A 26,843-nucleotide genomic window follows, 5' to 3' on the forward strand; every position below is an offset into this window, starting at 1 on the left:
ATATATACAAAGGGTTAACTCATGTTTTAAGTGGGCTTGGGCCCAAGGCCCACAAGCCCAATCCCGTGTTTTTAGTAGCCCGTTATCATAAACGAACCCGTTTTCAACCCGATCATCGTAAATTATCATTGAATACAATTCTAGTGCCATATGTATGTAAAAATTCTATCGGTACTCATCGTTGGCGCGCTCATTTTTCGGGTGCGTTAAAAATCGCGTAAAATGCATCGTTCTCGTTTGTGATGTTTTGAAAGTACGAAAAATTCAAAAACTAAATTTATAAGTATATAGTACTCGCATAAAATTCGTACTTGTCGGCGTTGTCAGTATTTTGTACGGCATTAGTTCGTTATCGTTTATCGTTATGCATTTTCTCCGCAGATTATCATTTGCGTACTGTATAGTCGAGTAGGCATTCATAGGCATTCCACGAGCCTAATTAAGTTAATATGTGTCTTAAACACTATTTATTATCGTCTTAAATGTTTGTTAATCACGTAATTAAGAGGCGTTAATTACCGGTTGTCACATTCTCCCCCTGTTGCAGAAATTTCGTCCTCGAAATTTAGACTATGTTATCTCCTCAGAGTTGTGTCGTTCGCAGGTAAGTCCGAATAATACCAAAGTGAATGACCGCGTAATAGAATCAAGACTGGTTTGAATTACATGGGTGTAAAGACATTCTGCATCAATAGGAACCCAACGGTTCAATTGAGTTTGTTCTAGAAATCGATGTCAAGTGAACGAGATGTTGTGATAGTATCACCAATGCGACCAAGTTTACCGGGTTCAACAAAAGAGGAATTTCGACCAATAGAATTCCAATTGAACGTTCACAATATGCAAATCAATTTTTGAAACAAAGACTTCACTACTAACGGAAACTTGCGTTGACTGTTGTATGATTGAAATTCGAATCCAACAACCTCAAATAAATAGAATCACGAATTTATTTGTCAACCATCGAACCATTAAATGGATAAAATCAACTTGTTGCAAGGATACACCGAAAAGAAATACAACCGAACTTAGTGTATCATCGTCTTAATACATAGTTGCATCAAGACCATTTAAATGATGAGTCAAACGAAAAGCATACATAGTTTCGCATGAAACGGCTGATCGTGATTAGCACAAGCTACAAGTTTATACCGACGCCACAAGGTGTCGTAGTGAATGAAACAATTCAATAATAGCGGTGATCGAACAAGTATCACCGTGTTTTAAATCAAATGAAGGCTCACGAAATAAATGTGGATGTTCCAAACAAATCCCATAGGATTTTCAATTGAAAATGAAACGAATAAATAATGTTTTTCGATCGAAGATGAACGAGCAATAAATATCGCAAAACGTTCGATCGATCGATGATGAATGATCCGTTAAGAGGTACACCGAAATATGACATGAACTTGTGTACCATTATCTTAATACACGATTGTATTAAGACTGCTTTAATATGACAATTAACAAAACGGATTTAATATAAATAAACAAATAAATAACTAAATTATATCCGTACATGATGTGTGCAAACGAGATTAGCGCAAGCTTCAAATTTGTGAGAACGTCACCACAAGGTGATTGTGATCAAGGAAACGATTCAATGAAGTCGAAGACCAAACAAGCCTGTTATGGTTCAAAACAAATGAAGTGCTTGTTGGGATTATTTTGAATATGGTGGCCTCAATCCACCATATGGGACCTTGAATCGAATATGCATTACGAGCAAGTTCAACAATTGAACTTGGTTTAGACACATTCCAACAATGAATTCATGTATCAACAAGAAAGTTTCGACATGGCCACACCGAAAAAAAAAAAAAAAATAACCATGTATGCCATTCAAAAGAAAATGAGTTTTCCAAGAAACTATCGACTCGATATCAAAGAGTCAACGCTTCGCAATAATGCGGGTCATTTAAATCGCAATGCAAAGATCAAGTATAGCGAAATAATATACGAGATGTTGACAAAACGACCATTCGAAGTGAAACCACATGCGTAACAAACAAGGCATGTGTAGCGTACGAATTTGTCAAGAAATAGGCAAACGAGTGTTCACTATCATGAAATAAAATCTTCATGATGAAATGACTATTAGGGGGAGTAGAAATACAAAAATCTACTCACTATATGCAAAATTTCGGAATTTCAAATAAAGGAATTTAAGGACTTTACCTGGAAGTTCACGTGATGATTGTTTGTTATGTGACATTACCATGGAATGCTGTACGTAGCACAATCGCCATGAATGAAGTTGGGGAAATGCGAAGACATGTGACTTCTTTTGCAGCGCCAGCAATTGTGAGTCTCTTTAGACTAAGCATCGATTGTTATGAAATCTTGTTTAAGCGTACCTCAGTGTGATTCGTGTCGTTTGCATGTTCACGTGGCAAAGTGCTGCATTTCGAGCAGTACTTCTCTCGCTGACAAAATTAGCATCATTGTTGTCTTGCCCAAGTGTGTTCTCCAAAGGCCTAGCCTCGGAAATCGTATGTGATGTACTTCGACGTCCGCTGACGTGTAGTTTAAGTTTCAAGTATAGTTGCGTAATAGCGTTACGTTCCACGTAGGTTACCTGCTCGGGTAATTAAGATAGCATAGACGACATAATATAATGGTCTTTGCGCGAGTTAATAATCGCAGTTCCTACGTAAGGACCTTTAATGAATTTTGACATAAGTTTCTCATCAAGAGTTTTCCAAAGGTCCTATATGCGTGTTATCAACCCTCCAGGTTTGCTTACTGTATGTAATCACTTCGTGTACCGTGTATCAAACACAACACTTGTGTATGTTTAAAACCAATATTGTGGACTCATTGTTTTCGGCAACGGTTGGAACCCATATTCGAGTCCTAGACGTTCTGTATGCGTTAAAGTCTTAATAATCTAAGTCCCCAGAAGGAAAGTGAGGTTAAAGCCTAGGTATTTCTACAAAAACCTAATTCGCTAAAACCTATAGCTCTGATACCAATCTGTCACACCCCGAAATATCAGAGCTTGGCGTGACTGGACCAGTATCTTCATTGCACAGCGGAAGCAAAAAAAAAGCTAAGACTTCTAGAAATTGAACGCCACTAAGTACTCGACTCCACATGGTTCCCCTATTCCAACCGTGCCATTGTTTCTGAAAAAAAGTAACCTGAGAAAGAACATGCGAAAAAGTCAACATAAAGTTGAGCGGGTTCATAGTTTGTTTTGAAAAGATTTAAAATAAATCTTTTTGATAACCGGTTTTAAAGTTGCTGAGAAAATATAGTAAAATCATTTTCTTGGCATGATATATGAAAAATGTGAGTCTAGCCCACGAGAGTCTTTGTGCATTGCACGAGAGAGAATGGGCCGAGCCCAAACGAACCTTTGTAAGCAGGATCAGCGTGTCCTCTTACTTAGGTATAGTTTGAAAAACGTTACCAAAGTTTGTAAATCCATGTATTTGTGAGTTTACTTCAAATGAATCTTAAAAACATTTGAAAATCTGAGTATTAAAACTGGTATGTAAGCGTCTATGAACAGATCATTAATGTTTTGCAAGGACATTAATATGTGTGGCGACATAGGAAGCACTCAACCCTAGCGGATTTCCCCCGGTCCACCCGGTTAGAACAACAAAAGCACTACATGGGCCACACAAGGACCCAAGAGTGGGGCTCGTTACACCCGATAGATCTACCACTTTTGCCCTCGGTCTTATACAAGATTAATGGCACTTAAGAGAGATTACTATTCGCTCACCTGATCTAACAGTTCATTCCCTAGCTTAACCATACCCTAGTTAACGTATAATGTGAGAGTTATTCATGTCCTTGGGCCTCTGCCCATGTCCTTGGGCCTTTGCCCACGCCATTCGTGTTATTAAAACTCATGCATGTTTCGAAAAACACTAATGTTTTTATAAACCGATATGTTTAGCATAATCTTTTCGTAAACCATTTGAGTTTGTTAAAATCATGTTGCAAAATGGTTTATAAATATGCAATATTCATTTATCGAAACCTTGTGTGATTTTGCAAAACTTGCATGTCTTTCCACCCCCGAAAACATTTTATAAAAATGTAAAACAGTAAAAAGTGGGGGTTATGAACTCACCTCGACATCCTTGTGCAAAGCTAGTTAAAAGTGATTCCGTAGTGTCATCCCACGAATGTGAACTCGCTAGCGTGCAACTAAAGCATTCCTAATCAAGGAATAATTATAAGTTTCTAACTAAATTGACGTAGCTAAACTACGTGTCCGAGCTCTACCGAATCGTTAAGTAAACGATTCTATAAAGGTGTTATTGTTTTGATTTAGAATAACCAATCTTGGTTATTTGATCCCGTTATAATCGGGATAAAACTAAGTCTCGAGATCGGCTTAGTTTTCGAGTGTGATAAGATATATTTATATATATATATATATATATATATATATATATTTATATTTTTAAATATAAATATACTTACGGCATCGTGTTAGTTGTCGCGAATAGAAATACGTAGGTGGATAGAGGTTCGTGTCATCGTAGTTGTCGTAAGATGGAAATAAAAGTGTGTATATATATACATATATTTTAAGTCGTGAGTTTAAAATATAAACTCCGAATTCAGTCGTTTGAACTAAATATAAAAACTATATTTAGTTCGTAAGAAAGTTTAAAGTCGACATTTAAAATAAATATAAGCGATTAAATTGATTTTATAATCTAACACGAAGTAACGCCGTTTGAAATAAATATGAACAGTTATATTTATTTTATAAAAGTATTCGGAAGTATCGGTGTTCGAAATAAATATAAACGTTATATATATCTTATAAAAGTACTCAGAAAATATCGACGTTTGAATAAATATAGAAAATTATATTTATATACATAAGTGTCGGGTTTCGCTAAGTTATAACTAGTGTTTGTCAAAATAACATACGTACATATTTATCTTTGAAAGAATCACTTTAACTTCTGATGGGTGTCGTTTATGTAACAAAATATGTTTCGTATATCGAGTTTTTACGGAAAACGGACAGAATTTCCTCTGTTTTTGGACGATCCCGACAATCAAAGTGTCCATATATTTTATCAAAATTCAACAAATTTTCAACAATATCTCATTAACATAAATACTATATATGTATAATTTTCATTAAAAACGCAAAGAACATACTAAGTCGCAAATGTATAAGTGTAAACTAATCGGGTCGAGCTCGGTTTCGCGTAGTCTAAAAATAAAAAAAAAACTAAATCAATCCAAACTACTTTTCGCGTCACTAAAACTTTACCAGATCTTCGCGTTGGCTGACTTTTGGCTGCGTTGACCAGGTTTGACCCGTGTTGACCAGTTGACCGAGCCAATGACTGAGTTGACCGTGATTGACCCGAACCCAGATGTTGACCAGAACGAGCTCGTAATCTGACCGTTTGACCTGTACCAAAACCGGCTTTATTGAACCGGTTGTCTGTGCCCGAACCCCACCATCTACCACTATCACCTCCGCCGCCGCCGATGACGTGCCGCTCCAGCACCACCTCAGCCACCATCCCCACTTTACTTTAGAAAAAAAACGAGAACAGATGGTTTAACTGCAATGGATCCAACGGATCTGAGTAAAAAATAAAAGAAAATCAACTGGACTTACTCACCGGAACTCGTCAAAAGTGGAGGGGTGTCGTTGCTTGATGTTGCCGCTGACACCACCATAGCCGCACCACCACTGCCGTCGGAGACACCCGTCACCGCTCACGGTGGCCGGAGACTTCTCTCCTTCCTGTCGTTCCCTCTCTCTCTCTTACGTCTCACTCTCTCTCTCTGTCTTACTCTCTGTCTATCTGTCTCATCGGAAGCACCACCTTGCGCCGCCACCACAGTGGTGGTCGGCCGTCAACTGAAGGGGGGGGGCGTCTGTTGATGGGTGTTGTCGGAGAAGGGAGCCGGCTCCTCCTCATGACTCGCCGGCAAAGGAAATCGAGAGAGGAAGGTGTTGTGTCTTGTTTAAGGGTTTGATTTGTGAGTGTAATCAAGAGAGGAATGAGGGAGGATGATGATATGTGGAGGTGTCTGAGGGTTGAAGTAGATAAGGTTTCTCCTTTTGTGAGCGTGTGTGTGTTAGAGAATGCAGGGAACAAAAGTATGGGAGAGAACTTCTTGCAAAGCGGCTGATCAAAAATGTGAGGGTTAGGGTTCACTACATATATATACAAAGGGTTAACTCATGTTTTAAGTGGGCTTGGGCCCAAGGCCCACAAGCCCAATCCCGTGTTTTTAGTAGCCCGTTATCATAAACGAACCCGTTTTCAACCCGATCATCGTAAATTATCATTGAATACAATTCTAGTGCCATATGTATGTAAAAATTCTATCGGTACTCATCGTTGGCGCGCTCATTTTTCGGGTGCGTTAAAAATCGCGTAAAATGCATCGTTCTCGTTTGTGATGTTTTGAAAGTACGAAAAATTCAAAAACTAAATTTATAAGTATATAGTACTCGCATAAAATTCGTACTTGTCGGCGTTGTCAGTATTTTGTACGGCATTAGTTCGTTATCGTTTATCGTTATGCATTTTCTCCGCAGATTATCATTTGCGTACTGTATAGTCGAGTAGGCATTCATAGGCATTCCACGAGCCTAATTAAGTTAATATGTGTCTTAAACACTATTTATTATCGTCTTAGATGTTTGTTAATCACGTAATTAAGAGGCGTTAATTACCGGTTGTCACAATTTTGAGATTTCACTTTTGCGCATGCATCATGCTATTACTTTTCATACGATTATACATTATTTGCATGAATGTCTTCACGAAATTTTATTTACACTTTTGTAACGAGTGGAGACATATCATCGAGATAGGAGTGATTTCCTTACCTTGACGATTAACTCCGCTTTATTTCTCACCTTACAACGACCTCACCAACGAGTTAGGGGTGATTCCCTTACCTAGGTGATCGTTACCAATGCTATCTTCTAATAGGCTATATTATGTAAACACAATCATGTTCATACCTAAATCATTTATCATGTATTTCAAAATGCTTCATTTATTTTATTTAAACGTACCTCTTATTCTATAATTTATTTTCACATCACTCGCACACACAAAATTCTTAGCTTTTACCATAAACACTTATTCCCCGACATTCAGGATTTCACGAAATGCTACTCATCAACTTAATCGGTCCAACAAAACCATTGCTCACAAAATTTTGTATTCAACATAACTACTGAAACACTTATAAAATATTACAGATATTATTCGGCATTTACTAAAACTTCTTTCAAAAGCAATAAAATATTTTATTAGAAGACGCTTTTTCAGCAAACACTAAGTCCATATACCAAGTTCCTTTTTCTAAAGGATCAACTTTTCACGAAAATCCGTAAACTTCGAAACTTTCTAATACAAAGTTACGTAAAACTGCGCAAACTTATTAATCTCTAGAACTTTTCAAAACCTCACTCGATACGTCAATTAAATTCAAAACACGTGGGCAAGGAAACTTCATAAGGACCGACAAATTTTCAAGTTATGTAATCTCTTTTAAAACCGTAGTAGCATTTCCATTCTTTTTACAAAGCACGTTTCACATAACCAATAGCTGTTTTATATTCCCTTACATTCACAAACTAGATTCTGCATTTCATGACAACTCAATCTATTTAACTTCACGTTTTACGCAAACAACTACATATGCATACCATTTTATACGTTAGGTCAATATCTCACAACAATCTCACGCGTGTCACTCGTTCACTTTTTCTTTCATACTCAAAACTTTTGATCTTTTACACACATAAACTCGTGTATTTCGATTTATACTATAAACCAAAATCATTATTTTCTACATCCATGCTTATACATTTTACGCCTTCACTTATGTTCACACTTACACATTTATGTTATACTCACGATTCAAAATTCGTACGTTTTACGTTAATAAATACACTCACAATTATACACTTACGTTTTCCTTACATTCATGTCTATACTACATTCGTATTCATATTCATATTCATACGCTTTATGTTTTCATTTACACTTGTACAACTTCGTTACACTTATATTCATACGCTTTCTGCTTATACTTGTATACATACTACTTACATGTTTTATGTTTATGCTCATACATACATGCATATTCATACTTAAACTTATGCACATACTTTCATTCATACTCATGATTCATACATTAGTACCCGTACGTGAGCGTAATCCGAGGGATTTGCTTACGTGGGTCCCATACATACTTAAGCATGGACTTGCTTATATACTATATTCTTGTACGTACACATTCTAAACTTTTTATGTATACCCCGATTCATACACAACTAGTACAAGCTATGCGGATCATGCGACGATCAAAATAATCACGGGTGCACACGGGATTATAGTGATAGGCGTATAAGAACCATAGAGTGTGCTATTGTGTATGGTAAAACACGGAACGTAACATGACACGAATAACGAAACAGACGTAACATGGCCAAAACATGGTGGATACGCCGCTGGTACTTCCTATATATAAGTGTTCCACCATGTTACCAAACTTTCGTAAAACGTGCCATGAGAAATTCAGTGTTTTGCAGACCTACTTAGACCTAATACGTAAACTTTAACAACTCACAAACGCATTATATCCGATTATCCACGACGAAACCTTATTCTTAACACACTACGTTCATCTATCCAACACTTATGATATTCTTATACTTGCACTCTTTAAGGGTCATTCGTTCATTTCTATACTCATATTATTCTCCTTTATCCTTTCCTTTCATACAAACCTCGTTCACAATCAAGCTTGTTCAAACAATCGCAACCTAACCTATCTCTTTACCTTTAGAAACCATCTTCCTATTCTTATCCCTGGTAAACATATTAGTAGGCCGTTAATACTTTATTTAAAAGTACCAAACTTTCTTGTTCCACTCAAAAAGCAAAATTTTACATAAGGTTTTACACTACCCTTAAAACCTCCTATGCAATCTACCTCACTCGTTTTAATCGAATAAACTTCTTTTGACAAAACCTATCCTTCCTTCCTTCCTTCTTAAAGTCTTCCTCTTGAATAAATTTCGGGACGAAATTTCCTAAAGGAGGGGAGACTGTAACGCCCCGTATTTCCGTATTTTTTTTTTCATTTTTAGAAAATACGTGTTGGTTTTTCTATTTTTTTTTAGAATCTACGGTCGAATTCAGATCGAAAAACGAATAAAAAAAATAATAATAACAAACGATGCGCGTTACGCGTTTTTAACGCAACCGACTATCGTACGCGACTAATATCGATTACCGGCACCATCTTACGTATTTTCAACTTCATATAAAATAACACGACATTTTACGAGTGCGAGCATGAAAACGGGTTCAAGAAATATTATTGGGCTTGGGTCCAACCCACCACAAAACCCTAACTACATAAACAACTTAACCTCCTCCTTCCTCATTTGATCTCCACTCCAAACCCTAGCCCCTTTCTCTCCTCATAGTCCAGCCACCGGAACCCGATTTCCGACGATGATTCCGGCATCGTTTTCTGGCGGGCCACACTCATCACGACCCTCACTTCATGCCTTCCTGGTCCGAACACCCAATTTCGTTGTTCACCATCCACTCCGCCACCTCTGTTGAATGAACGGCCGGCCACCACCATCTTCGGTGGTGGCATATGGTGGCGTCTGCACGAACGAGAAAGAGAGAGAGAGACGTAGAGCATGAGAGAGAGAGGGGTCAGGAGGTGAAAAGAAGAAGCCGACGACGACGCACGGCGGCGGCAGAGGGAATGCTCGGTCCGACGACATTCACGTCTCGGGTCAGGTTCTATTGCGGTTCAGTTTCGGGTCATGTCCAAATCGCGAGTTCAGGTTTCTGTTCACTCGAGCCTCGGGTGAGCGACATCGGTCCAGATTCACCATTCGTTCCGGTCCAGGTCAGTTGGTTTAACTTCGTTTTGATTTACTCGATTCAATTCCCGTTCAGTTCCGGCAGTTAAGATCGGGTCAGATTTTTGGCTCTGGTTCGAGTCTCGGTTCAGCCGGTTCAGGCTTGGTTCAGGTCAGTTCAGGTTTTGGTTCGGCTCATTTCGATTTGCTCGGTCTTCGTTCGGTTCATTTTAATTTAGGTTTTGTCTATTTAAGCTTCAAATTCGATTTAATTCTAATCGAGTTCATTGGTTATGTTTCAGTTTTGGTGCCGACTCGGGTCTCGGTCAAACCGCGGTCAACGGTCAGAATCGAGTTCGGGTCAGCGGGTTAAACACGAGCCACGGTATAATAAGGTCGCGAATATTATTTATGTTCTTTTTTTTATCTAAGTATTGTTTTAATCGCGAACGCTATGTACCTTGTAACAAAAATGTAAACATATATATAAATATATTGTTTCGTTTATTGTTGTTGAATTTTGAAAATAATAATCGACACCTTGTTGTCGGGATCGTCCAAAAACAGAGGAAACTCTGCCCGTTTTTTTCGTAAAATTCCGTAAATCGAAACGCGTTAATTTTATAAAACAAAACCTTTCGAAGTTCTAATATCTTTATAAATGAAATATACACTATTATTGTTTTGTGTTAACGGTCGAACCACTAATGAAAACGCATTGGATTAAATTAAATTTTTATGACAGTAATTATAAATGTAAATTCATTTAATTAAATTATTTACTTAATTTCTTTTCTTTTGACAAAACTTCTATAATATTTTTGATAAACTTAGATTAAAATCTTTGTATAAACTTTATGTACAAAAAATATATATACTTAACAATCGACTAGTTATACTCTAGGTTCTACTTCGAATCCTCCGTCATAATTTCCGAATACTCATACACCTTCGCTTGCCCATATAGGGTGACATCGGTGTTCCATCATCCTAACCTCACACTCGTCGACACTTGGATAATCGGAAGAAATTGCAATAATGTGAGTATACTCGTATTTCCCCCTTTTATTTTTACCACTTTTGGGGTGTAACATGTTTACCTATTGAAACTTACACATGAACTTTTGTCTAAACACATGAACATTCCTATAACATGCTTGTATATGTGATGACTTGATACTTTAAATTTGGGTGATTCTTATGTGTTGAACTTATCATTAACTTCGTACGAGCCAAACCTTGACATATGTAGCGCTATAGGATTAACGACCCGCCTCTACTGAAACTTTGGTTATGTCATGAGCAAGTTGCGTTTTCTTGGTTTGATATGTTAGACACATGCCATATTTAATGTTTATCTTGAATCGCATGCTTGCTATGAGGGATTGTTCACACTTTTATCTTATGCTATGTATGTACCAAACTTGTATACCCGCCTTTGCTTTTGCATTGAATTGTATTTTAAACATGTTACAGGTTGATGATGATGAAATGAAAGAGGTAGCACGATGCCTAGATACACACTTTAGACGTTAGGTTTAATATGTTGTATCGAATTTTGGTTATGTTGGTTTGTTATCTTGATTAAACTTGTTGTTATTTAGGATCTTGTATTGATGACTACTTGAAGTTTGGAAATGAAATTTGGATTATTAAATTATTGTCACAAATAGCGTTATGATGTCTCGAGCAATCTTCACACTTCGTCTCATCCTGATGTTTCCGCCATTGGTTGGGGTGTGACAAGTTGTTTGTGTCCCGCTAGCTTGGTCCAAATAGGACACCTTAACCAATGAAGTTAATAATTATCATTGGTGATTGCTTATAGTTGTATAGCATCGGTACTACTTGACACAGTTTTATGACAACCGCTGCAACGCGGGGGCGTAATACTAGTGCAATAAATAAACAAGTAAAAGAGTGTAAATTATGTATTTTTAAAAAGAATTGATATGATATCAAGGGAAAAGATCAAATAGGAAGTTTATTTTGGCTAGGAAGTGTAGGAAGTAATATGATTAGGACATGTGACAACATTTATAATAAAGAAAAAGTGTATTTTAGTCAATCCAACCCTTTCTTCTTCCTTTTCAAAACCCAGTAACTTCAAAACCCACCATTTTCAAAACCCACCATCTTCAACCATTTCTTCATTTTCTATCTCAATAATCACTACATTATAGTGCGATTTTCATCACCAATCAATGATTCAAACACCCGATCAACGTGTTCTTCATCTTTTTTTTTTTGAAGAAAACCCAGTTTAATTTAAAAAAAAATCTCGTTTTTTCCGGTGATTTTGGAGATAATCCCTCGATTCGTTCGATTCGAGCGCTGATAAGTATTTCAATCATTCAAAATTCGTCAATTGTTGAAGAAATCACTTCGATCCATGTAAGAAATTCTTTAATTTCATTTTTATGATCTGGGTTTTTGATTTAGCCATTGCGTTTTAGAAATAAGAGAGTTTTATGTGTTTTCTGGCTATTGCGTTTTAGAAAAAAACACATTTTTAAGTGTTTTTAGTCATTGCGTTTTAGGTAAAACACATTTTCTAGGTGTTTTCAGTCCATTGCGTTTTAGAATGAGTCATTTTTAAGTGTTTTCTGGCCATTGCGTTTTACAAATAAGACATTTCTTTGTGTTTTTGGTGCATTGCGTTTTAGGTAAAACACTTTTTTATGTGTTTTCAGTCCATTGCGTTTTAGAAAACAGACATTTTAAGTGTTTTCTGGCCATTGCGTTTTACAAATAAGACATTTCTTTGTGTTTTTGGTGCATTGCGTTTTAGGTAAAACACATTTTTATGTGTTTTTAGTCCATTGTGTTTTAGAAAGTACATTGTCTTTTGAGTTTTTTGGCTATTGCGTTTTAGAAATAAGACATTTCTTTTTGTTTTCTGGCCATTGCGTTTTACAAATAAGTCATTTCTTTGTGTTTTTGATGCATTGCATTTTAGAAAAATGTCATTTTTTAGGTTTTTTTTTCATTGCGTTTTACGTAACTGAGGGTTTTTCTATTGCGTTTTACGCAACTGCGTTTTAATTTTTTTTTTTTTTGAAAATATAGCAATAGTATACTCGTTTTAAAAAAAAATAATGTCGTATGAAAGAGTTATTAACGTTTAACAAATTAGGGGGGGGGGGTTGGAGGAGAGAGAAACTATTGGCTTGGATTGACTAGAATGCCCTAAACAAACTCACGCGCCTCGTTTCTTCCCTTCAATTTCCATCATTAAATCTTAGCCCTTGATTAACTAAATGAATGGTCAAGATTACTTCATAGCCTTCCTAGCCAAATAAACTTCCTATTGTATCTCCACCTAGGATATCAATGGAAAAAAGGCATCTGACCTGTTCTAATTGTTCTTATCCATACAAAAACTGTATTTTTTAGAGTAAATTGCCATTTTAGTCCCTGAGTTTTGTCCAAATTTGTCATTTTAGTCCAAATAGTTTTTTTTCGCATCTGTGTCCCTGACTTTTCCTTTTTGTTGCCATTTTGATCACATATCCTAACTCCATCCAAAAACCTCATTTTTAACCAGGGGCATTTTGGGGATTTTCATTTTAAATCTTTTTAATTGCCATTTTGATCCAATTCTAAAAAATCAAAAAAAATTCTAAAAAATCCATAAAATTTTAAAAAATCCAAAAAAATCATAAAAAAATTCTAAAAAATAAAAAAAATCATAAAAATAAAAAAATTTCTAAAAATCATAAAAATTCTAAAAAATAAAAAAAATTCTAAAAAATCTAAAAAATCCAAAAAATCAAAAAAATTCTTAAATATAAAAAAAATCATAAAAATAAAAAAATCTAAAAACTCAAACAAATTCTAAAAAATCAAAAAAAAAAAAAAAATAAAAAATCTTAAAAATCAAAAAAATAAAAAATATTCTAAAAAATCAAAAAATTCTAAAAAATCAAAAAAATCATAAAAATTCTAAAAAATAAAAAAATCTTAAAAAAAATAATCTAATTTCTATTAGGAAATCGTATTTGGCTTTATTTTGGTGAATGCAGTCATTGGCTAAACTTATAGGCTTTAGTCCAAGCAACAGACATTTCTTTAATGTGTCTACATCTTCATCATACCCAAACATTATTTCAAATGTTGTTAAACATATGATCGATCGATAGCACAGAAATATTTACTGATATAAAATATAACAAGGTATACTTTCAATTAATTTAAAATGACAAACAAGTTACCTAGTAAATTTGTTTCATAAGAGATTGTCAAACTAAATGTTCAAGAATCAAAAAGTTTAAATTGTCACATTGAGTTACAAAATTAGACTTTGTGTTCATTAATTATTACCTGAGAAACCATATATAAAAGAAGAGAAAAGTTGGGTAAATTACTGGACATGATAGTAAATAAATTAGAATTGTTGACTAACCAAATTAGATTTTATTAATTTAGTAAACATATAACTGGTCTTGTTAACTAATTCACATATCATTCAAGTTTATTCTAAACGGTTTTAAAGCTAACCACTCTGTATTATTCTCCAACCAAAGACAGTAAACTAAACCCCTTTAAACCACTCTGTATTATTCTCCAACCAAAGACAGTAAACTAAACCAACAATCCAACAACAACCAAGTTCAATAAATCCACTAAATAGCAAAACTACCAGTAGAGTTTATTATGGGAATAGGTGGGATCGGGGATGTGCTTCAAAATATACAACATGTATGTGGTAAAAAAGACAAATATAACATCAGAAACAGCCTATAAACATAGATATAGATAGCAAACTAAAACGTTAATGAAATACTACTACAGAAGAGGTAGAAAAGAATGATCAACATTTGCAATCATATGTTTGTTTGAGTTTTTAGAATTTTTTTTATTTTTTAGAATTTTTTTGATTTTTTAGATTTTTTTATTTTTAGTATTTTTTTGATTTTTTTAGAATTTTTATAATTTTTTGATTTTTTGTTTTTTTTTTATTTTTAGATTTTTTTTTATTTTTAGAATTTTTATGATTTTTAGAATTTTTTTTATTTTTATGATTTTTTTTATTTTTTAGAATTTTTTTGATTTTTTAGAATTGGATCAAAATGGCAATTGAAAAGATTTAAAATGAAAATCCCCAAAATGCCCCTGGTTAAAAATGAGGTTTTTGGATGGAGTTAGGGTTTATGATTAAAATGCAACAAAAGGAAAAAGTCAGGGACCCAGAGGCGAAAAAAAAACTATTTAAACTAAAATAACAAATTTAGATAAACCTCAAGAACTAAAATGACAATTTACTCATATTTTTAAAAGAGTAAATTGTCATTTTAGTCCCTGAATTTTTTCTAAATTTGCTAGTTTAGTCCAAATAGTTTTTTTTGCGCATATGGGTCCCTGACTTTTACATTTTGTTGCCATTTTGATCACTTTGCCTAACTCCATCCAAAAACTCCATCTTTAACCAGGGGTATTTTGGGGATTTTCATTTTAAATGTTTTTAATTGCCATTTTGATCCAATTCAAAAAATAAAAAAAAAATCCAAAAAATCAAAAAAATTCCAAAAAATAATAAAAATTCTAAAAAATCCAAAAAACTCTAAAAAAATCCAAAAAATCCGTTTTGGCGCGAACCGTTTCGACCTGTACCGTTTCGAAGCTGAACCGTTTCGACGCGAACCGTTTCGACCCGTACCGTTTCAAGCCGAACCGTTTCAAGCCGAACCGTTTCGACCCGTACCGTTTCGACCCGTACCGTGCCGTATCGAACTGAACCGTTTCGAGCTGAACCGTTTCGAACCCGAACCGTTTCGAGCAGAACCGTTTCGATGCGAACCGTTTCGACCCGTATCGTTTCAAACCGAACCGTGCCGTATCGAACCGAGCCGTTTCGAACCGAACCGTTTCGACCCGAACCGTTTCAAGCCGAACCGTTTCGACCCGTACCGTTTCGAACCGAACCGTGCCGTATCGAACCGAGCCGTTTCGAACCGAACCGTGCGGTTCGAAACGGTACGGGTCGAAACGGCACGGTTCGGTTCGAAACGGTACGGGTCGAAACGGTTCGCGTCGAAACGGTTCAGCTCGAAACGGTTCGGGTTCGAAACGGTTCAGCTCGAAACGGTTCGGTTCGATACGGCATGGTTCGGGTCGAAACGGTACGTGTCGAAACGGTACGGGTCGAAACGGTACTGGTCGAAACGGTTCGGCTTCGAAACGGTACGGGTCGAAACGTTTCAGCTCGAAACGGTTCGGTTCGATACGGCACGGTTCGATACGGCACGGTTCGGTTCGATACGGCACGGTTCGGTTCGAAACGGTACGGGTCGAAACGGTTCAGCTTGAAACGGTTCGGCTTGAAACGGTTCGGCTTCGAAACGGTACGGGTCGAAAAGGTTCGCGTCGAAACGGTTCAGCTTCGAAACGGTACGGGTCGAAACGGTTCGCGCCAAAACGGATTTTTTGGATTTTTTTAGATTTTTTTGGATTTTTTAGAGTTTTTATGATTTTTTAGAATTTTTATTATTTTTTGGAATTTTTTTGATTTTTTGGAATTTTTTTGATTTTTTGGAATTGGATCAAAATGGCAATTAAAAACATTTAAAATGAAAATCCCCAAAATACCCCTGGTTAAAGATGGAGTTTTTGGATGGAGTTAGGCAAAGTGATTAAAATGGCAACAAAATGTAAAAGTCAGGGACCCAGATGCACAAAAAAAACTATTTGGACTAAACTGTCAAATTTGAACAAAACTCAGGGACTAAAATGGGAATTTACTCTTTTTAAAATGAATTGATAGGATATCAATGGAAAAAAAAAAAGGCATCTGACCTGTTCTAATTGTTATTGTCCTCACAAAAAAAGTGCTTTTTCATATTTTATTTTCAAAATCCAGATTAGGAATCTTGACCAAATAAAAAGGCCGCTTTCCTTTCTCCAATTAACTTCTCCGTTTCTTCAATTTCCAAACAAATATGTCACACTCCAATTATCAATCAGTGGTGAGTCATCTGTCTTCTTAAATCAACGCTTTCATCTCTACCCTGTTTGTCTGCAGCCAGCTTATGCAAGATTCCCCATTAAAGATTTCATTTTGATCCTTAGCATACACTCAACTCAATGGCATCTACTTCAGCTTCATCCATTCAAAAGAGCTTCAAGTACGATGTCTTTTTAAGTTTCAGGGGTGAAGACACTCGTAAAAACTTTGTTGATCATCTCTATCACGCTCTTACGCAGAAAGGCATTTACACATACAGAGATGATGAAGAAATCAAGAAAGGTGAAAAGATCAGTGGTGAGCTCATCAGATCTATTGAGGACTCCAAGTTTTACATTATTGTTTTCTCCAAGAACTATGCTTCTTCATCGTGGTGCTTAGACGAACTTGTCAAGATTATGGAGTGCCAGAAGACGAACGAGCACACTGCTTTCCCGGTCTTCTATGATGTGGAACCCACCGAAGTCCGGAAACAAAGTGGGGCCGTTGAAAAAGCATTTGAGAAACATAAAGAGGAAGAATCTGCTGAGAAATGGAGAAAGGCTCTTAGAGAAGCTGCAGATCTTGCTGGGTGGGAGTTGAAGAACATCTTTGATGGGCACATAATTCCCTCTACAGATCTCTGTTTATTTTTAATCTATGAAACATGAGTGTATCAATTATATATGATTGTATGTTTTAGATTTGAGATTAACTGTTCATGCGGGATTTTGAGATATCTATTTGAATCTTCTTTGACACACAGGCATGAAGCGAAATTGATCACAAAAATGGTGGAAGAGATCTCACTAGAGCTACGTTTCACTGACTCGAGCGTTGATGGGAAATTAGTAGGCATGGAGACACGTGTAAAAGATGTGGTTTCATCTTTAGACATTAATATTGAAGATCATGTTCGCATGATAGGGATATGGGGGATGGGAGGGGCTGGGAAGACAACTTTGGCAAGAGCTGTTTTTGATCAAATATCCTTTCGGTTCGAAGGTTCAAGCTTTGTTGGGAATGTAAGGGAAATGTCAGGACACCCCTGTGGATTGAAGTCGTTGCAAAAACAAGTACTTTCAGATGTGTTAAATGACCCAAACATCATAGTAAATGGTGCATCTGACATGAAAAGGATGATGCGTGGCAGAAAGGTTCTTGTTGTTCTAGATGATGTGGATCATATAGACCAACTTGAGGCATTAGCTGGTGAGCCTAATTGGTTTAAGCCGGGGAGCCGAGTTATAATTACAACAAGAGAAGAACAAGTGTTGGTGGCACATGGAGTGCCAAAGAACTTGATTCTTCACGTCAATCTGTTATCGCGTGAGGAAGCAAATTGCCTCTTCAATAGGTATGCATTTGGGAGACTAATACCAAATCAAGGTTATGAAGAGCTAGCATGTCAAGTTATACGTTATGCTGCTGGTCTTCCATTGACGATCAAAGTTCTGGGTTCATTTTTACGTGGTAAAGATGAGCTTGAATGGAGAGATGCTTTAGACCGACTAAAAACAATTCCATTAAAGGAAACTCTGAAGATATTGGAAGTAAGCTATGACGGACTAGAAGAGGATTACAAGGAAATATTTCTAGATGTTGCATGTATACTAAAAGGTTGGTGGAAAGAAAGAGCAATCAGAGCGCTTGAAAGCTGCGGATTTCATGCCAGAAGTGGTTTAAAAGTTCTTGAGCAAAAATCTCTTATAACTGTATCTTCTAATGGGCTCTTGGATATGCATGACCATATAGAAGAAATGGGTAAGAATATTGTTCGTCGTTTGCACCCCAATGAGCCTCACAGACATAGCCGATTGTGGATTAAAGAGGAGATTGAAGATATATTGGTTAATAATAAGGTAAGTTTCACGTTTATTTGTAAGGTAAAGAAAACTAACACATACTTATTTCTTATGACACGAGGTTCATGTATGTGCTTTCTTATTACAGGGTACTAAAGCAATAAAATGTATAAACCTGCGTTTGGTCAATCTATATGTTGCCAAGAAAGGTCTTCAAAAAATGAGGGGACTTAGATTTCTTAAAATGGATCATCTATTTCATGATATTGGTCAAGATAGGATATGCCTACCAAATGGGTTAAGATATTTGTCTTTGTACAATTACCCTTTTAAGTGTTTTCCCAAAAAATTTCAACCAAATAATCTTGTTGGCCTTGATATACTGCACAGCAATGCGGATCAACATTGGGAAGTGGGAGAAAAGGTAGAATTATAATTAATTAGTTTTGTTTACATCACTCTTTATAATGCGATATATCTATTGGTGTTGTCATTACATGTAATTCATTCTTAGGTTTTGCTCTTGATAGGTTCTAAAGAATCTTAGATTCATTGACCTCCGTGGTTGTGGATTGGAATCCTTGAATATTGGGTTCAATATGAATCTCGAGAGGTTACATCTTGAAGGATGTGTTGATTTGGCAGAACTTCACATGCCCGTTAAAAGTCTAAAGCTCAAAAGCCTCCATCTCAGTAATACTAAGTTGAAAACACTTAACCTTAAGGGAGCTCAGAATCTCCAGAAGTTGGATGTTGAACAATGTGAGGATTTGGTAGAACTTCACATGCCCGTTGAAAGTCTAAAGCTCAAAAGCCTCGACCTCAGTAATACTAAGTTGAAAACACTTAACTTTAAGGGGTGTCAGAATCTCCAGAGGTTAGAGATTGAACAATGTGAGGATTTGGTAGAACTTCACATGCCTGTTGAGTGTCTGATGCTCGAAAGGTTCCACCTCAGTAATACTAAGTTGAAAACACTTAACCTTAAGGGGTGTCAGAATCTCCAGAGGTTAGAGATTGAACAATGTGAGGATTTGGTAGAACTTGACATGCCCGTTGAAAGTCTGATACTCAAAAGCCTCCAACTCCGTAATACTAAGTTGCAAACACTTAACCTTAAGGTGTGTCGGAATCTTGAGACGTTAAATATTGATCAATGTGAGGATTTGGTAGAACTTGACATGCCCGTTGAAAATCTGATGCTCAAAAGCCTCCACCTTGGTAATACTAAGTTGCAAACACTTAACCTTAACGTGTGTTGGAATCTTGAGACGTTAAATATTGTTCAATGTGAGGATTTGGTAGAACTTGACATGCCGGTTGAAAGTCTGATGCTCAAAACCCTCCACCTTGGTAATACTAAGTTGAAAACACTTAACCTTAAGGGAGCTCAGAATCTCCAGAAGTTGGGTGTTGAACAATGTGAGGATTTGGTAGAACTTCACATGCCTGTTGAATGTCTGATGCTCGAAAGGTTCCACCTCAGTAATACTAAGTTGAAAACACTTAACCTTAAGGTTTGTCGGAATCTTGAGACGTTAAATATTGATCAATGTGAGGATTTGGTAGAACTTGACATGCCCGTTGAAAATCTGATGCTCAAAAGCCTCCACCTTGGTAATACTAAGTTGAAAACCCTTAACCTTAAGGGGTGTCGGAATCTCGAGAGGTTAGAGATTGAACAATGTGAGGATTTGGTAGAACTTGACATGCCGGTTGAAAGTCTGATGCTCGAAAGCCTCCAACTCGGTAATACTAAGTTGCAAACACTTAACCTTAAGGGAGCTCAGAATCTCCAGAAGTTGGGTGTTGAACAATGTGAGGATTTGGTAGAACTTTACATCCCCGTTGAAAGTAGTCTGATGCTCAAACGCCTCCACTTCGGTAATGCTAAGTTTAAAACACTTAACCTTAAGGGGTGTCGGAATCTTGAGACGTTGGATCTTGAAAATTGTGAGGATTTGGTAGAACTTCACATGCCCGTTGAAAGTCTGATTCTCAAAACCCTCCACCTCTGTACTCCTAAGTTGAAAACACTTAACCTTAAGGGGGCTCGGAATCTCGAGAAGTTATATCTTAACCATTGTGAGGACTTGGTAGAACTTCACATGCCCATTGAAAGTTTTAAGCTCAGATCCTTTAAAATTTGTTGTTCTAAGTTGAGAACCCTTGACCTTGGGCTGACTCCAAATCTTGAGGAGTTAGATCTTAAAGATTGTTATGATTTGGTAGAAGTTCATGTTCCTGTTGGATGTCTAATAAAGGTTGCCTGCTCAAACTTAAGTGGCTGGGTCATGTTTGCACCTCTGTTGGTTAACCAAGGGTTTCCTGAGGTTGATCCTAGAACAGAGTTAATTCTAACTGTCACATCCTTAGATACATCTTCATTGCACCCTGACATTAATTTGCCTAAGTTCCAGCTTCATTGTGTTTATAATGAAAGTCTACTCTCGCCGTCCGGAAATCTTGGGAAGCTTATTTCTTTTGGTCTTTGTGGTTGCACAAGCCTTGCGAGTTTATCAGGAAGTATATCTTTGAGAAGTATTTGTGGTTTACAATGTTTAAAGAAGCTTACACTCGAAGGCTTTATTCCAGAGGTGTTGGTGCACTTGTGTCTGTACTTTGTCTGTATTCGGTCTGTGTATAAACGATGTCCTAAGTAAGTCTGTAAGTTGACCAAGTCAACTATCCTCCTAGTTTGACTTGGCCAATATGTTGTAATGTAAAGTGTCTGAGTCGAAGGATAAGGGATCGAAGGATGATGTGGATCCTTCGATCCCCACGAAAGATATGCTTCGAACTATGGAACTCGAAAGATTACCTTTCGAGGTTCTTGCTGATCCTTCGATAGCTTTGTATTCGAAAGATGATCCTTCGGATCATCTATCGGATCCTTCGACCAGACCTGCTGTGTATGGGTATAAATACCCATGCAGTGTGTTGGTTTCAGATAGATGCACACAGACAGAAAGTGAGAGAGTTGAGAGCATTCTGTCCGAAACACACACACACACACACTTTGAGAGTTTGCAAACTGATTGTAAACATTGTGCTTGTAACCGGAAACTTTCTACGCATTAATACAAGTGGTGTTAATCGTTGAGTCTTGTGTGTTCTTGTGTTTGTTCTTGCATCATCCCGGTTTGCTCGCTAGCTTGGATTCCGCACTCGCTAGTGAGTTTGTATAACAAGGTTTAGGTTTGTTCTCGATCCTCCGAGAAAAGGGACCAACAAGTGGTATCAGAGCTTGGCTCTCTACCTTGTTTAAAACCGGGTTGTCCAAGTTCTTGGTGTGTTTGAACACTTGGTTTAGCACCCGTTTTTGGTGGTTTTCTTGCTTGTTTTAACTGAAAAACGGTTTCTAAACCTTCGGGAGTGTTCAAGGTTGGGTTGGGTAACTTGAAAACTTGTTTTTAAGAGACTTTGATTTTTCCGGCAATTTTCCGATCATATTTCCGGCGACTGGTTGTGGATAAGGTGTTGTCCATTTTGGGAAAACTTTTCAAAGTTTGGTGAAAAGTTGTGTCTGCACATACCTTCTGCCGAAAGTTGTGCACCAACCCATCACCTTTCCCACCTACCCGTCAACTTTGTGTCAGTGTGTCAGAAAGTTCCAAAAGATATCCTTCGACTTCGAAAGATCATCTTTCGATCAGAGACAGCTCGAAAGATTAGCATCCTTCGAGTAGTCTTTCGAAGTCTAAGAATTATCCTTCGTGTTTGGAATCTTTTCGAAAGATAGTAGTACGAAAGATAAGGATTCATCTCGAAAGATAAGGATCTTTCATTGTGAATCTTTCGAGATCAGTATTCGAAAGATAAAGATCTTTCGAACTGTGAATCTTTCGTGATAATTGGTCGAAAGATAAGGATCTTTCATTGTGAATCTTTCGAAGACTTTGCTCGAAACTCAACAGTAATCTTTCGATCACTGTTGATCATTCGAACTAGTCTTGATCTTTCGAACAGACTTTTATCTTTCAATTCTTAACTGTTTGCACTTAACAGTTTGTGCTTGTGTAGATTCTCAATTAATATTTGATCAAAATGAACTGTACAAGTCCATGGGATTGGAGTTTGGACTCACGATACTATCAAGAGTTAGTCACTGCTGCAGATTGGGCAAAGAGTATGATTCCACAGCCTTCAATCAGTGCAAATCAATGGGCTTTGGTGTCAAAGCAAAGTCAAAACATGCAGAATTTTGTGGTAGAACAAGGAGAAGGATATGCAGCTACTAGAAAGATACGCCAGGATCTGTTGAAGAAGAAATTCGAATCATTTCATTTCTTAGAGAATGAAACCCTAAATGATATGACTACTCGCTATTATCATTTGATGTGTGAAATGTGTTATTCTGGTGTTCGTACATCTCAACAGGAAATGGTAGCACGGTTTGCTGATGCTCTACCTCCAAAGTGGAACCCATTCATAGAGTTTTTAAAGCATACGGGTGTTTTAGATGCTGTCAATATTAATATCTATGAATTCATTCAGAAGTTGGAGCAAAAGAACGAAGTGGAAATTCGAAAAGCTCAAAGGATTGCACTCACTCAAAATACAGAAATGTATTTGCCGGGTTTTGGTCCTTCAGCTAGTTCTAGTTCCGTTCAGCAACCGAAGCTTCAAATGGAGTTTGAATCCAATACAAGCTCTTCTCCGTGTCCACAGTTCAATCAAACCCAAGCACAAGCCCAAGTTTCCACAACACAGCCTCAACTTGATCCAAGTGTCGATTGTGGTCCGGACATACAGTTGGGAAACGGTGATCAAACAAGAACTGCATTTTACGCTGAGATTGTCAAGAATGTCAATGATGGTCAATCTTCCGAAAATGATGACAGTTCAGATGATAATTCAGGATATAGTGGCAGTTCAGATGAAGAATCCAATCTGAATGAAAGAATTGATTCTGAAGCTGATAATTTGTCGAATGAGGCTGACAAGAAATCTGACTTGATCGAGAAAGCTGATGCTACATCGAAAGAAATGGAGAAGATTCTCACTGAAGATAGATCTTTCTCTTCTCAAACTGTCTCTATGACTAATGTCACAGCTTCTTCAAGTCAGGTAAAGGTTGAAACTCCTAGCATATGTAGTGAATGTGCTAAGATGAAGCATGAATGTGATGAATTGAGACGTGAATCTGAAACGATTCATAGTCACAATCAAAGTTTGGTTATTGAACTGTCCAAGTGCAGAGAGGCAAACATGGTGTTAACTCAAAACGAAAAAGATTTTAAATCTGTAATTGAAACCCTAAAGAAAAGTGTTTCCGAATTGAACAAAGTTGTTTATCATAAACAAGTTAGTATTAACGATTATATTAATCTTGTTGAGGAAACCAAAAAGGAGTTAGCCATTGCCAAATGCGAGCATGATGCTATCAAGCAAAAGTTGGAGAGTTATTCTAACTCCCGATTTGTGCTCGATCACATCATAGACGTTCAAAAACTGAAAGGTAATGTGAAAGGTGTAGGGTATAAGGCGTGTCCACCCCCCTTGATGAACAACTATACCAAGATGCCCGATGAAGAGGAAATGCCCCGGTATGAACCCAGTGTGCCTCTTGATGTTGAGGAATTTGCTACTGGCCTAGGGTTCAAACCGGACAATTCATCGGAGGGCTCATCTGATAACAAAGAAAAGTCATCATGTGCTTCAAATCAAAGTCCTCCAACTATTGAGGAATGTGATTCTTCAGATGATGAATCAGATGTGAATGAACAGGATGAATCACTTGATGAGGCGAAAGGAGTAGAAATTCCAATTGAGAATCATATTCTTTGTGATCCTCCTACTCCTGTCGTGCAACCTGCTGCCAACGAGCTTGACCAGTTAGAGTTTCTAGAGGAGCTAACTTTGTCGTCAACAAAGATCAAACATCTTCCTGATAGAATTTGTATGTTGAAACGTCTTAAACTTCTCCGGTTTAAATCTTGTTGGCTTCTTGAGCAGTTACCTGAGGATCTTGGCAGATTAGAGTGTTTAGAGGAGCTGTACTTGACGGAGTGTCTATTCTTACGTGATATTCCAAACAGCATATGTGAGATGAAACGTCTAAAATGTTTCCATCTCCCATATTGTGTTCTGGTTGAAAAATTGCCTGAGGAAATTGGTCGTATAAATTGTTTAAAAGAGTTGAATATAGAAGGCACAGGCATAAAGCATCTTCCTCAGAGTACTTTTCAATTGAAAGGTCTGCGTATTCTTGGGTCTAGGTGGCAGCTTGAGTCATATGATTTTACATCGGTAACGCAAATTTCAGAATACATGGCCTTCTGGTACATATAGCTGTGGATAACATGCACTCCGGCCCACAACACACTGAATTCTTAACCGGTACTTTCTCATTTTTCTAATCAATGGGGTGATACCTAGTTAATATAAAATATTAAGAATAAAAACCAAGAGAATGGCCATTCAATGCAAAGATTGAAATGTTATTAATTCAAGATTTTGAAACATGTTATTAGAGTTGGTTATTAAGTTTGTGTTGTTTTCAGGTCTAAATAATGAGAAAGATAAGTTGGAGGGCTGTTTGGGTAAAGGAAGCAAGATAGGAGGGTTAGCAGTGACAAAGAGTGAAAGCTGGAGGGTTCTTATTCATAATTTGCTCATGTATTCAAGGTATGATCCCCTACGACAATTTCAAAATGTGAAGTTTATTAAGTTCAATTATAAAGTTGAGTTAACCTATTTGACTTCATTAGAAAGTCAAACTGTGTTCTTGATTAAGACTGGTGGATATTTATACCGGGTTGGATATGATCATGTTAAATTAAGTGCAGTAAGATTTTATAAACAATGTAAGATCAAATAACAGTTTTGATTTACATAAATATGCTTAAGAATTCACTTCAAATTTATCCAGATATATTGATGCACGTGATACTACTTAATGTTTTGGTTATTTGCACGTCGCTGCAGAGTGAAAGATGCAGAATTTGGAAAAGAATGGCTCAATGTGACAAGATTCAGTGACTAGGAAGATCAGAGTGAAGACAAACAAGAAGAGGACATCATATCGAACATTGCACCAATCCTTCTTGCTGTAAGCAGGTTCTTTGAGGCAAATCAAACAGTTGATAATATAAACTCATTTTGTCATTTTGGAGCTAAAGCTCATAAGTATCATGTTCCAGAGCGCACCAACAACCACTAGTCTCCAATCCGCAGTTGACTTGAGAAAAGGCTTGTGTAGGCAAATGAAAAAGGTCAAGTCTATTTGGCAATTGGCATTTCGTCGAAAATATGGAGTAACAGACCATGTGAAAGTTGATTTTGAAGGGCGTTTATTTCTCTAAACCTTTCTAGTTTGAAGATTAATATTTTGAGTCTTGTTCACCCACATCAGGTTATTTAGGTTCTTATTAATAATTTGCTTCTTAGTAATCTGCTTATAATTTAGGTATATGGTTATTGAGAGTATGATTGTGCAATGAAAGTATGATCCCCCAACTACCTACAAAAATTTTAGAATGTGAAGTTTGATAAGTTAACATAGTTGACTTATTTAGTAAGTCAAACTGTGTACTTGATGAAAATGTGTGGGTTTTGATGCCAGGTTGGACATGATCAAGTTAAATAAAGTTCAGTAAGACCTTGCAAGTGATATAAGATCATTTATAGGCTTTCATTCACATAAATATGCTTCAGAACTCCTTTCAAATTTATGGAGATGGATGCAGGTGATACATCAAACAACGGTAATCATAAACTTATTTTGCTACTAATTGTAGTCATTGGTCTCCAATCTGACCCATCAACCATTAATCAACGATCTGCAGCAGGCCTAAAGAAAAAGGCTTGTGTGGGCAAATAACAAAAAAGTGTAATGGACTTTCATCAAATTCACTCGCCTTTTTTACAGAATTGTATTAAACAATATTACAATATATGTGATTGTTAACCCGTGTTGATGGAAGCAACTGAACATGTTGCAATGAAATAAAAATAAAACAGAGAATGGACAGAAATGTTTACAGCATGGAACAGGGTATGAAATTGGCGAATTAAAAGACTCTGCTGCTGTAATCCTTCTTTGAAGATTAAGTTTGTTATTTGAATACAGAGTCGGTTATTAAGTTAGTGTTGCTTTCAGGACATATGTAGTTTTTTTACCCGCCGCGCGTTGCGGCGGCGCTGTACGCGACGTGATAAATTATAGACTACAATCAACCCGACTCGTATCCGAACTAAATTTACGTTAAAACATAGAGTAATCCGAATTCAT

At 36.8% G+C, this 26,843-nt stretch overlaps 1 protein-coding gene and 1 long non-coding RNA gene across 2 annotated transcripts; both read left to right on the forward strand.

Annotated features, from left to right (window-relative positions):
- Positions 1-16,747: 16,747 nt before the first annotated feature.
- Positions 16,748-23,504, forward strand: LOC110929734 (TMV resistance protein N-like). Its single transcript, XM_035988184.1, has 5 exons — positions 16,748-17,421; positions 17,569-18,664; positions 18,756-19,031; positions 19,138-21,257; positions 23,363-23,504. The coding sequence occupies exons 1-5, from the start codon at positions 16,943-16,945 to the stop codon at positions 23,502-23,504; spliced, it is 4,113 nt and encodes a 1,370-aa protein (XP_035844077.1). The 5' UTR covers positions 16,748-16,942.
- A 910-nt stretch (positions 23,505-24,414) lies between these two features.
- LOC110929735 lies at positions 24,415-26,130 on the forward strand. Its single transcript, XR_002587357.2, has 3 exons — positions 24,415-24,949; positions 25,114-25,237; positions 25,538-26,130. It is a non-coding gene; the product is annotated as an uncharacterized LOC110929735 (long non-coding RNA).
- The last annotated feature ends 713 nt before the right edge of the window (positions 26,131-26,843 follow it).

The sequence above is a fragment of the Helianthus annuus genome, chromosome 3 (assembly GCF_002127325.2).
Source record: "Helianthus annuus cultivar XRQ/B chromosome 3, HanXRQr2.0-SUNRISE, whole genome shotgun sequence".
Classification (NCBI taxonomy): Eukaryota; Viridiplantae; Streptophyta; class Magnoliopsida; order Asterales; family Asteraceae; genus Helianthus; species Helianthus annuus.

Coding starts and splice junctions, on each gene's coding strand:
- LOC110929734 (XM_035988184.1), top strand. CDS start 16,943: ATGGCATCTACTTCAGCTTCATCCATTCAAAAGAGCTTCAAGTACGAT. Junction 19,032..19,137: donor ATTGGGAAGTGGGAGAAAAG/GTAGAATTATAA, acceptor TGCTCTTGATAG/GTTCTAAAGAATCTTAGATT. Junction 21,258..23,362: donor ATTCGGTCTGTGTATAAACG/ATGTCCTAAGTA, acceptor CCGGACATACAG/TTGGGAAACGGTGATCAAAC.